Source organism: Oenanthe melanoleuca, chromosome 2 (assembly GCF_029582105.1).
Source record: "Oenanthe melanoleuca isolate GR-GAL-2019-014 chromosome 2, OMel1.0, whole genome shotgun sequence".
In the NCBI taxonomy this organism is placed as follows: domain Eukaryota; kingdom Metazoa; phylum Chordata; class Aves; order Passeriformes; family Muscicapidae; genus Oenanthe; species Oenanthe melanoleuca.
Window position 1 is genome coordinate 82,053,038 of NC_079335.1, and position 12,123 is coordinate 82,065,160.

At 36.0% G+C, this 12,123-nt stretch overlaps 1 protein-coding gene across 1 annotated transcript in view; it reads left to right on the plus strand.

Moving 5' to 3' along the window:
- EXOC2 (exocyst complex component 2) overlaps window positions 1-12,123 on the plus strand; it is a 127,455-nt gene that overhangs the window by 73,270 nt on the left and 42,062 nt on the right. The window contains exons 16-21 of the mRNA XM_056484250.1: window positions 2,903-3,024; window positions 6,511-6,572; window positions 8,851-8,931; window positions 9,877-9,936; window positions 10,738-10,799; window positions 11,711-11,777. Coding sequence (XP_056340225.1) covers window positions 2,903-3,024; window positions 6,511-6,572; window positions 8,851-8,931; window positions 9,877-9,936; window positions 10,738-10,799; window positions 11,711-11,777 — 454 coding nt within the window. The remainder of the gene's footprint in view (window positions 1-2,902; window positions 3,025-6,510; window positions 6,573-8,850; window positions 8,932-9,876; window positions 9,937-10,737; window positions 10,800-11,710; window positions 11,778-12,123) is intronic.

The window sequence follows — 12,123 nt, forward strand, 5'->3', positions numbered from 1 at the left end:
TTAGGATTCTATGTGTAAGTGTAATTAAAGATGTCTCATGGTATAGTCTTATTACATAATATTACATGTTATTACATAATAATATATTCATTTTTTCCCATAGCATCTTATGAAAAAGTTTTAACAAAATATTTGTCTGGCACAGCATAGAGCATAGACACTCAGTGAATCAAACACAATTTGATTCTTTAGGGTAGAAAGCAATTATTTGCTGCATTTGCTACATGTCTTCCCATTTTTGCCAAAATTTCACTGTAATTATTCTTAGATCATAATTTACCATTACAGTTGTTTAATGGAAGGTGATACTCCTGCTTATAATGTCATGCTACTTAGATTTTTTTATAAAATTATTAATGTACCTTTCATTAATTGCAAAATTACTCCCTAATACACAGAATTTGCTTGCATATGTCTATAGGGCCTCCAAGAATTGTCATTGTTTTTTGAAAAGTAACTACTCATTTGAGCAATACCTGGGTATGATACTGTACTTTTTATCTCAAGTTTCCAAAGCAGGTAACAGGCAAAGCACAGATGAATAAAAGAAAGGGGTATAATCATATAGATGCTCTTAGTGCTAATGGGGTGATGCACACCTGTTGTCAAGTCTGTTTAACACTTTCACTCTGTTGTGACTTAAATTTTCTGTACTGTAACCACATAGAAAAATATTTCCACATGAAGTTTGTTATTCTGGCTAAATTTTATGGAATGCTTTCCATTTAGGAATGAACTGACTTGATGAAAAGATATAAAGGGGCATCAGTGTTGCCCTTTCATGAGAAGCAAGCCATGCACTTCACACAATTTATAAAACTGTAGATTTCAGCACTTGCCCATTTGTAATACTGGCTTGGAAATGTAAGCAACGGTTCTCTAAAGGTTCACTGTGCTTTTGCCATCTGAGATAATATCCAGGCTGAGGCTACAGACTATATGAAGACACTCTTTCAGAGAATCTCCTTTTGCTTTCCGGGCACTACCCTTGTAATGAGCAATTGAACTGAGCTGGGGAAATCCTCCCTCCCTCCTACTCCTTTCCCCACCTTGTTTTCTTAGTGGTGGCACTTGAGCAAAGTGGGCTAGACGTTGCTGCAAAGTGATCAAAAGCAGAGAAGGAAAGGGGGCATCTGGAGAAGAGGAATGCAGTGTGTCGTCACAGAGTATTGATTAGTGATGACCAGGTCAGAACTTTATGCTAGGGCTGCAAATGCATTAATTTTCAAGCCCCCACATTTGGACAGTCTGACAAAATTCTTGTGACTCACTAATGATTAAGGTGGGCTGTTTCCAAGAGGAGTCTACACATTGCCTAAGACCTTTATTTGTTACAAAGTTGTGTAATAGCTTAAAGCCTTATTTTCACAATGTGTAACTAAAAGTCATTGTGAAGCACACGATAGAATTTTAAACTTTTCTGTCATCTCACAAATTATTTTCTGTTTTCTGCTTGTATTTAAGAGTTAAGATAAAACTCACAGTATTAAATAACAATGAGATGTCGTTACATCTGTGTGATCTTAATTTTTCTGCTCGTTTGTAAGTTTCACACAATATGTATGTATCACACATACATATTTGTATTACACTGTCTTTCTCTTGTCATCACATCTCTCATCCTGTAATTGCCCAGTATTAATAGGTTCTGGATTATAAATTAAACTATGCAATCAAGTGAGCCATTGCTGACAAGACTTTTTTCTTACTATGATGGTATGAAAGGTATGTATTTGTTAGGGTGTATTACAAGAGAAAAAGGATGATGTTAGGGATGTGACAGCTGTGTGCTCAGTGGAATCAACTCTAGAGTACAGGGCTTCTGTGCAGTCTAAAGTAACTTAAATTTCTTACATATGGGTATTTGCATTCTCTTTCCTGGCTGGCTGAGAAGGACAGATTTTTCTAATCTAGTAATTCAGTAGTTGTTCTGGGTGATGAGCATCCTGGTTAATGATGGGGGTTTGGTGATTTGTGCCCAATACCACAGGTATGGAACTGGAGCCTACAGGTGGATGACTGGAAATGTTCCACTTGTTAGGTTTTTGCCTTCCTATTCCTCCACCTTGGCACTTTCTATTACCTGTGCTTTCCTCAGCATTAGCAGTAGGGCAGATGGCAGTGACTGCCTTTGAAATGTCCTTGCTTACATATCCAGGAGCTGGATAAAAGCAGTGAACATCTGTCTTGTGCCTCTAACCAAGTCTGAGCATCACTGCAGCTTTTTAGTTGAAGCTGAAATGTTAATTCTTGCAAGTAGCTGTTGTATTACTATTTCTAATGGAAAAAAAAATAACCCAGAAATCAATGTCTCCATCCTCACCTGTAGTACCAGCAATCCATGCCTGACCATAGTTGGAAGCAAAACAGTGAATTAATTTACTCTGCACATGGTGCAGTGGCTGTATTTTGGCTCCTTGAAAATGTATATTCTTAACAATCTGATGCACGACCACATCACCATTTCTGACAGCTTAATACCTGTTACTGTTTTCATGCAAGTAAAAAATATCTCAGAAACCCAGTTGTGGATCTTCAGTTTGTCCTAGGCATTTATCTAAAAACAAAACAAAGAAATTGCTTCTACTCCAGAAGGATTATTCTTGGATCATAGGACAGGAGATCAAGCAGGAAAGTGCAAGAAGACAGTAAAAAAAGGTGGCATGTTGCAGTGATGACATTATTGTAATCTTAGAGAAAAATAAATCTGCATTTCCAATCTTCTTATTTAAATAAATAATTAATCTTCTCAGAATGGGATAATTAGTTTTCACAGATACAGTGAGAATGGAGCTATTGTATTTACATATGCAGAAAACAACTGAAAAACTCAATGTAGTTGTATCAGCTTAAAAAAAAACCTTTAGATTTACACTTCCATCTAACTTTATTTGTTTTGCAGGCTAAGTTCTGAGTCTCTTACTGCCCTGGAGATACCCAATGACATGCTTCAGATCATCCAGGATCTTATTCTGGACCTTCGTGTCCGTTGCATTATCGTGACCTTACAACACACAGCTGAAGGTAATAGAAGGCTGCAGGTCCCCTTGCTCACTGTCATTCTTTGTGCCCCTAATTAGTCCAAACCATGTTCTCAAAGATAACTGTGTTTATTACAGATGCTGTAGTGGCATGGTTCTGTAGTCCCCCACAAGTGTTATTCAAATGCCTCATTTTTCTGCTGGAAATAAGTTATGAGTATTTTCTTCCCTCAGTTCAATAAACAGAGTAGGTTAGACTTGTTTCTTTTGGGTTGAGACAGTTCTACAATGCAAGTTAGTTATTTCACGATGCAGCTTTTCCATGTTGGAAATGGAATTTATTTTCTTTCTTGAGATTTTCTATAACATGACAAATTAAATAAGCAGTGTCCCATCACCAAGGACAAAAAAAAAGCCCAAAAAACAATCCACAGGCTTCTATAAAGTATTTTAGTTGTATGGTTTCCAGGGCTTTTTACTAACATTGTAATCCCCAGGGTTTCCTGCTGTGTATACAACTTTTGCCATAAATGTCCAGATTGTGAAGGCCAGTCACACATTCTCTATATCTAATGTGACTCTATGCCATCAGAGGCCATTCTTCTTGCTGTCTTGTATTCAACTCTGAAATTTAAATTTCAATGAAGTAGATCTCCTAGAAATAAATTTCTCCTAAAATCAGGACAGATTGATCTGCTATTCTCTAAGCAGGGCCATGGGGTTTTTTCCCAAAAGACTACTTACCTTCAATGTTAAAAAAATTAGGGATTTTTAATATTACAATTTAATCATTTTTAATTTTTAACATACGATTTTATGTAAAGGCTAAGAGTTTTACTCTAGGCTTAAGTGTGCCAAGCATAGGTGGCTATATCAAGCAAGTTTTTAAACTTTTGGTGACAATAAATCATTAGTTATCTATGGTTTATTTGTTACAATATTGATTTGGATTGCATTCTTGGCTCTTGTTTTATTAAATCCCATTGCACAATTAACATTATTTCTCTGCATTAATATCAAGCAAGCTGGCTGAATAAGTTCATACATTGTCTTGTCTCCTTAAAACTCTGTGAAGTATTATCACTATTTCAGATTTCACATAAAGTATGAGAAAGTAATTTTTCTTTTCATCCCTTAGCACAATTGAGTTCAATTGTTTATTCTTGATGATGTAAGAGATTTTTTTTCTTTTAATTGTGAGGTGAGGATGGTCTTATTGATCTGACTTATTCCTCTGTCTAGGAACTGTGAGTGTTTCCTAAGATGTCCTGCTGTTTTAAAGGAAGGAAGTATTTAGCTCTCAGCCATTTTCTTGACAGTCCTCAGCTTATCCAATCTCTCAGCTACCTACCTAGCTTCTCCAGCACAGTCCAGAGAGCTTCAATATGTGACCAATGATGGAAAAATCTGTCGTGTTACTGGTTTCACCTACTTGTTGAATCATGGCAATAGCCCAGTTCTTTGTTCAGATGCAGAGTTTCTGCTCCACATGTTCTGATTGCTGTGTAGGAAAAACTCTTGTGGTAATCTGCACCTTAGTTTTTAATACAGGCAATTCATACTTTTCTTTCTTGAATCAAAAGCAAGCAGATCCCTAGAGATGCTGGTAGGTGTTATTGGCTGGATAATGTAGCTCTCTTTTGTCTAGCCATAACAGGAGCCTTCCTTGGCCCCTGCTTCCATCCCCTATCAGTGAAGAGTTCTGTGTGTGGCTATAGCATCAAACAGGTGGAAAGATGCCTGCTTGTATCATAACTCTCATTCCATACTGTTACATTGCATGCCTTATCTGTGGGCCCCTTTTTTTTGTTCTTTGCCTACTAAAGAATATCATACTTCTGGAATGTATTTAAGATAGTGGGGATGTTTTCTGCACACGACTAGGTTAATTGGGCCCTTGAAAAAACTCTTATTATTAACTGATAATGGATATTCTCATGGAGCTATGTAAATGTATCTCACAAGTAGCTATATCTGTAATACATAAGTCAAAAAGGCTCCTCCTGGACTTGAATGTCACCTCTCTAATATCTCTGAAATATGACTAAAGTGTTGATACAAGCTTCAATCTCATCTCTTGCTGCATGTTGTAAGTTGGTAAATATTCAAATGTAGTTAAAATATTCATTAGAGCACTTTGCTTTTCAAATACGATAAACCTGCCCACGCACAGGGGTTTTTTTGTTGTCTTATGATAAACACCATATACACACACTGGCCCTGAGAGGCAGCCTGTGTTCTTTCCCTCCCATATGTGGTCACTGGTCATAAAGGTCATGAAAGAGAAATTATGTGAATGCCAGACTAGACAGGGAGTTTACATGAATGTATTTGACTGGAATTCGATGAGCAGTGAAGTATGAGAAAGAAATTTGGTGGGTTTTATATTTGTATTAGCTAAGAACAGACTGCAGAAGTCAGCAGCCACAAGAACAAGTGAAGGCTGACCAGTGCAATCTAAACCCTTAGAAGAGTATCAGTTCAATTAAGTAGAAAAGTGAACAGAGTAATTATTCTGCATAATCCCTTAATGCTTTTTATCCTCACTGAGCCTATACTTCCATAAGAGTTGCAGAGTATGACTCTATAACTAAGCTTCTTAATTTAGCTACAGAAAGCACTAAGATTTTGAAGATACCTTTCAGCATGCATTAGTTATCATCTTTTCTTGGATTTTTAGAAGAGATGGTAGTTCACTGAAATTTTTGTTCGTTTAAAAGGGAGTTTCTTGATGTGCAGGCACTTCTGATGAGCAATTTCTTTGTGGGAAAACTGTATGTCAAAGCACCACAAACTGCACACAGTTCATCTTTGTTCTGTTTACATTCAGTTAAGCCCAGAACACAGTGATGATATACAGTGCACACCATCCATAGGAATTGTGTTTTTATAGTTTTGAATTCACATCCCAATAAATAGTTATATAGTAAGCCTGTATAAGTTGCCACCTTCTGGGTAGTGGAAGAGTGGTTTTTGCATATATGTTCGTGTACTTTTGAAGAAAATTAGCACCATGGATCCTTGACTCTGAGTGAGGACCATGTACCTCTTTTATAGTTCTGAATATGAACTGTATGCTGTCCTTTCTGTCTTTGCTAAAACACTAGGCAGTTGTTCTTTCATTTTTAATTAAGAGCTAGAGTATTATATACTATATGAGTATCGGGTTCTTAGTTAAAGTATTTTATATTGTGATTAAAAATTTACAAAATAAAAACAAACCCAAAGCCTTAACAATATTCCTTTAATTCTAAGCTTTCCAGTAAGCTGTGTGCTTCATGCAAGTCCTGCCATGTATCATAGATGTGTTTCTCTGTGTGGTGTCAGCAGCACCATGTGGTTCCATTCTTAGTCATTTGAGAGTACTGAAGGCTTTGAAGCTTGTAGTGCTGTTTGCTTGTATGCCTAGTCATTGCAGTTCCAGTGTCTGTGGTTTCTTTTCAAGTTCAAGGAGTTTTTAATAATTAAAATTTATACCTTCTCTCCCCACCCACCCATCCCATGTTTCCCCAATTACTCTGTCCTGCAGATATAAAGAGATTAGCTGAAAAGGAGGACTGGGTTGTCGACAATGAAGGTTTGACATCATTGGTGGGTATATTTGGTGTCTTGTAGGCACTTTCTTTGCTGGATTTTTTCTTACTTTTGCATGTGTAATGAAAACTATTTCTATATTCTCCAAAATTTAGATTACTTTAGACACTTTATCTGTGTGTGCATACTGGTGTCTGTAGTTTTATTAAAATATGAAAATATGAGAAGCTAAGGTTTTTTATATTGTTTGAATGGTTGCCTGTTTAAATGGTTTACTGGAGCAAAAAGTCATACTTGAGGTCACAAGTTCAGTTCACATCAAAATGCTTCATAACTTAGTAGGCACACTACCATGGAATTGGCCTGTAGCTAAATAAAGAGGTCACTTATATGTTATAATGAGAAATTGAACTGAAAAGCAACTAATTTAGGATATTGCCTGCATGCAAACAACCAATGACTTGAAACCAAATTCAGATAAATTAGTGAGATGCTTTCTGGAAATAAACAGTAATGAGTAATGCCTAAAACACAGCAAGCGCGTTGTAGGTGTGACTTAAATACAATCTGCGAAAGCAGAAAAGGCCTGTGGGAGGGAGAGCTGCTTTGTGTATGTTATCTAAGGGAATGCTCCACAGACTTTTTTAGTTCTTCTTACTTCCTTCTATAAATAAGTGTTTGAAGTTGAGTAGGAGGACATTAAGCAGTCACAACATGCACACCGTAGGAAGGAGTGTTGTTGTCAATTGTAGTACTATAACCAGATTTACAGCTTCTGGTCTTGATTTCAGTTGCTGCTGCTATGGGCAATTCCCTTAACTTTTCTGTTTGTCACTATGTTCATCTGCTAAATGAAGGCGGGGGGAAGGTTCTTCCACAGAAGTGTTGTTTCTTTATGCTTGTGCTGTAGCCTAACACATCTTTATTAAAAAAATATTTAAGTCATTTTTTTGCTTAGAAATCACCCATTCATTCCTTGTATACAGTACTTCACTAAGATACCTTTTGAGGCCATGGTTGTAACATGCTGAATTTTAATGGTGGAAGCAGACTGTGCTTTGTCATAGCAAGATTATTTGCCTATTAAAGTAGAATTCATTGGGATAATCTTAGAGCAAAGGTTAACCAGTATAAAAAGGGGCCAGGTAGTCTCTTTAGGGACATTTTAGGCTTGAGGTAGAAATTGTATTTTAAGTTTGTAGGAAAGGTTGAAGACCCTTTTAGCATTTATATTCCAGGTAAAAGATACAGTGAGATACAGAAACAGTTTTTCTCAGCTTCATAATATCCAAAGAATCAGACATCTAAACACCTTTCTTCTCCTGAGATGTGATGTTTTATAGTGTATAAGCAAAAACCCAAGAGGAGCACTTTACTGCTGGCCTTCTTCTTTTAAGGGATCCAAAAATACTAAATACAAATTCTCTTAGTGGCTTTTTTAATTATTTCTGTTTTGCCATGTGAGCATCAGTTCCCCAACCCACCTCCACCATTTACAGAAATAAAAGTTATTCCTCAGCCTAAAGTTGATGGCATACCATTAACTACCTACTGAATGAAAAGCAAGTTTTCAGGACTTACATACTTTTTTTGTCCACTTCTTTGACCCAAATCCAGTGAGATGATGTCCCTCTGTTCTGGAGCAGTGATTGCTTCATGTCGCCCTGCACAACAAGTTCCTGACCAAATGCTAGCAGACAAATGCATTAAAAAAATAAAGTGTGACTTATCAGGGAAGAGAAAAAGACAAGGAAAAAGTGACTAATGACTCTGCTGTGAACTTGTTTGCCCTTTCAGGATGAAATTGATATATGTTATCCAGACACTGATATTTCAGGTTTGGAAACTTGAAGATAACAACAGCCCATCAAACCATTTTTTGTTCCATTGGAAACAAGCTTCAGTCTGATTTTCTTAAAAACCTTTTGCTGAAATACAATGCAGAAATACTGGATATCCCAGGTGAAATTCTGTCCATCTTGGATCAAGGAGTGGAGAAGGGAGTGTCAACAGGAATCTGTAATGCTTCCACAAAAAGCTCTAAAAATCTTTCATAAGCCTTTTACATGAGGCTGCTGGGTATAAAAGTCTCTCATTCAGATAAAAAAATGTACATTGATGTATGGTAATAATTCTGTAGATAATTTACATACAAAAGCACATCACTATGAAAGGATCCTCTGGTAATACATGAAGTGTGATTTTTTTTTTCCCTCCCACCCCTAGTTTGCGATATTTTGGAAATAGTTTACTGTATATCTTGTAAATGTTTATGTATTTGTGTAGTGTATATTTAATGTGCTTGTCTACAGCTAACAACTCGTTTGACTTTCAGCCATCCCAGTTTGAACAGTGCATTATTCATTCCTTGCAATCTCTTAAAACTGTGTTGGACTGCAAACCTGGAGAAGCCAGTGTAAGTCTTGATTTATGTTTTCATTTTTGTTCTTCTTCTGAAACCCAGTAGTAATTTATATGAAAAGAACTTTCAGAGAATGATCCAAGGATATAACTTTCCTCTTTATTTCCTCTTTATTTTTTTTCTCATGTGCACCTTTTCACTTATGCTAGCTTTTAAACTTCTGTTTGTACTTCATTTGTTAAGGGTAATTTGTGTTTGTGGGACGGATGGAACCTGTATTTAAATCCTTAAAGCTGTTCTTCTGGAAAAAATGGTGCTACTCACATAATTTTCAGATAGGACAAGACATTATATCTAAAATAAAAGAGGGAGAGGCCATTCCTAGGAGTTACTCTTCACTCAGTGTTGGATCCAAATTACTTGAATACTTAAATTCGGTTTCTTGTCCCCATCTGCTCAGTACCTTGAGGCCCTAATTGATTGAAACACTGATATATTTTCTTTCAGGTTTCAGTGTTTTGAGGGAATTTAACACTTTTCCAAACTCCTTTGGGGCCCTGTGTATAGATATTGTTTCTCTCTTCTCATTTACATTAATCTTTCTGGCTAGCTTGTCTTTTTTCTTAATGAACATTATTCAAAAGGATCTGCAGTTAATTCACCTGCATGATGAATCCTCCTTTTTAGGACACAAAGACCTTGAAATATCCTGGGAGGTTTTGCTGCATTAGCCAACAATGACACATACTACATGTACTACAACTTGCTTCCTTTTACTGTACTATCTCCTCATGCTTATCAAACTGTTTACTGGGTCTTGTATTGTCTCTCCCATTTTTAGGATGGAGAAGAAAAATTGAAATTGATCCATAAGAAAAGAGTGTCCCAGCAGACATTCCTTTAATTGTGTCATCTCTTTAGGGATAAGTCACTCAGGCCTTCCTTGAGAATAAGGCCATGTAAAGTTGTTCTGCTAATATAATATGCTTGCATCCTCAGGTTTTCCAGCAGCAGAAAACACAGGAGGATGTGTGCCAGCTAAGCATTGGGATCATGCAGGTAACTTGAGCACTTTGAAGTACAAAACTGTCAACACAAGTGACGATCAAAAAAATTTGTGCTGTACCTTATTCACCTCCCAAAAGGTAGCTTAAGTTGATGACTATGTTATTCCTCTGGTACACTCTGGGATTCTGAGAAGTGTTTGTCTTTAAAAGTAGGTAGAACCTATTAGCTCAATCCAGTGACAGCAAATGCTCAGAGAGTAAGTGACATATTCAAGAATTTTACTGAAGGTAAGATTTGTTCGAGATTTTACCAACAATTGATACCTCTTGAGCTGATGCCATCTAACATCTACACACTACAGTGAGAAGAAAAATGCTGATTTTCATCAGCTGAATATCTGGCTTTTAATTTTTGCAGCAGAAAACAGTGTTCTTTGTAACAAAATCTGGTTTTTAAAAATTGATTTGAAATTAGGTAATAGTCTCCTTGAATAAGAAGTCATGAGCCAAAACAACAAAAGGAGTATAGTGAGGCTTCTGCTATTTTTACTTGGGATCCATTATTCAGATTGAGCACATGAAAACTGTTAACCATGCTAATCAACAGATTATCACTGCATAATTTTAGACATGCATCATGAAAATTACTTATCAGGATAAAAAATTATTTTCTTACAAGTAAACTGATGGATGCAAACTAGAAAATAGGCATTCAAAAGTTGTTACTAAACATTACTGCATTTATGTAAGGTGATGATGATTACTCTGCTTTTATTGAGTATAGTTAAAGTGAATTTTAGAATTTTTTTTTAGTTCTGGCACAAAAGTTAGATCTTGCTTTATTATTTCCTAGGGCTTTATAGATTGTTTGGAACAACTGAGCACAAAACCTGATGGTGACATAGATACATCACAGTAAGTAAAAAGAAATAAGATTTATGTGTAGTATTCTGCAATTGTGTGTGCAAATCTTAAATTTCAGTGGGAGTGTGGTTTTATCCCTTCTGTATTTTATATTTCATGTGAATATTTTGCCTCTGAATAGTGATGCTTTGAAATAAGAGCAGGTATTATTTATGCCAAAACGTTGTGTGGCATCATGTAATAAAGACTGTACAAGATAATTAATATTACTTTACTTACACCATTTTATTCAGTGACCCAATTTGTGTGCTGTTGAAGCAGATGTGTTGGTTTTGACATGACTTTACATGGAATCAGTTGTACTTGTCACTAAGTAACGTCCAGTCATGGTGAAACGTCCCCTTTCTTTTCTTCCTTTCTATTTTTTTACTCATTGTATTTGTATTTCTGCTGAATTCATGAAAATTGTTTGTTCAATATACGCTTATGAGCCACTTATTTTAGAAACCAAAGCAAGTCAGAGTAGCTTGAGTTTCCAAGAGGAACAAACATTTGTGAAAAGCCAGAGACTTGACAAATACCAATGTGCATTGGAAAGGGCAAATTAACTCTGGTTTTAATGAAATTTCTTTTTCTTCCTATTCAGATGACCAACCATTGTCTGGATAGGTGTAAAAACAGAATCTGTGGCAAAACAGAAAAATTGAAAAATGCTTTAGGAAGGAAAGGAAAGGTCTGTAGCTAGAATAGTACAATCAGACCACCAAGCTTCTCATGCAGGCTTTGTAGGCATCTTGGAAAAACTGAACAACGTGGGCTGCTTTGTTTTCTGGTGTAAGGGGGGTTTGAAACAGGATTGCATTCATTCCTCTTGATTTGAATCCACCATGCATAAATTTCTTTTTCATGTATTAAAAGCACTATACTTTTGTATATACTTACTTTTTAAACAATATTCCTAGTCTTTCAGTTGACGTTTCATCTCCAGACTTGTTCGGAAGCATTCATGAAGAATCGAGTCTTTCTTCAGTAAGTTTGGCTTCTATATCTAAAAGTTGATGTGAAAATACTTCTCAAAGATACAAGAATGTGGCTCTTTTTTATTGTTGCAGTATTGTAAATATTGGGATTTTTGGTTTCTTTTATAGAGAACAATTTTGTATTCTGCAGGGATTTCTCTTGTTGAAAACACTGGTTTTTATGGTTTCTTAGTGTACCATGTTAAGGTAACTTGTGAAAGTGATTTTTGAAAGTGGGTCTACAGAAACTAAAATGGAATCACAGAAATCAGTGAAAATAGTACTGGTGTTAAGTCAGCTGAGGATTTGACTTTTGATTTATGACCTTGTTTTAGATTAGAATCAGTCTGATTATT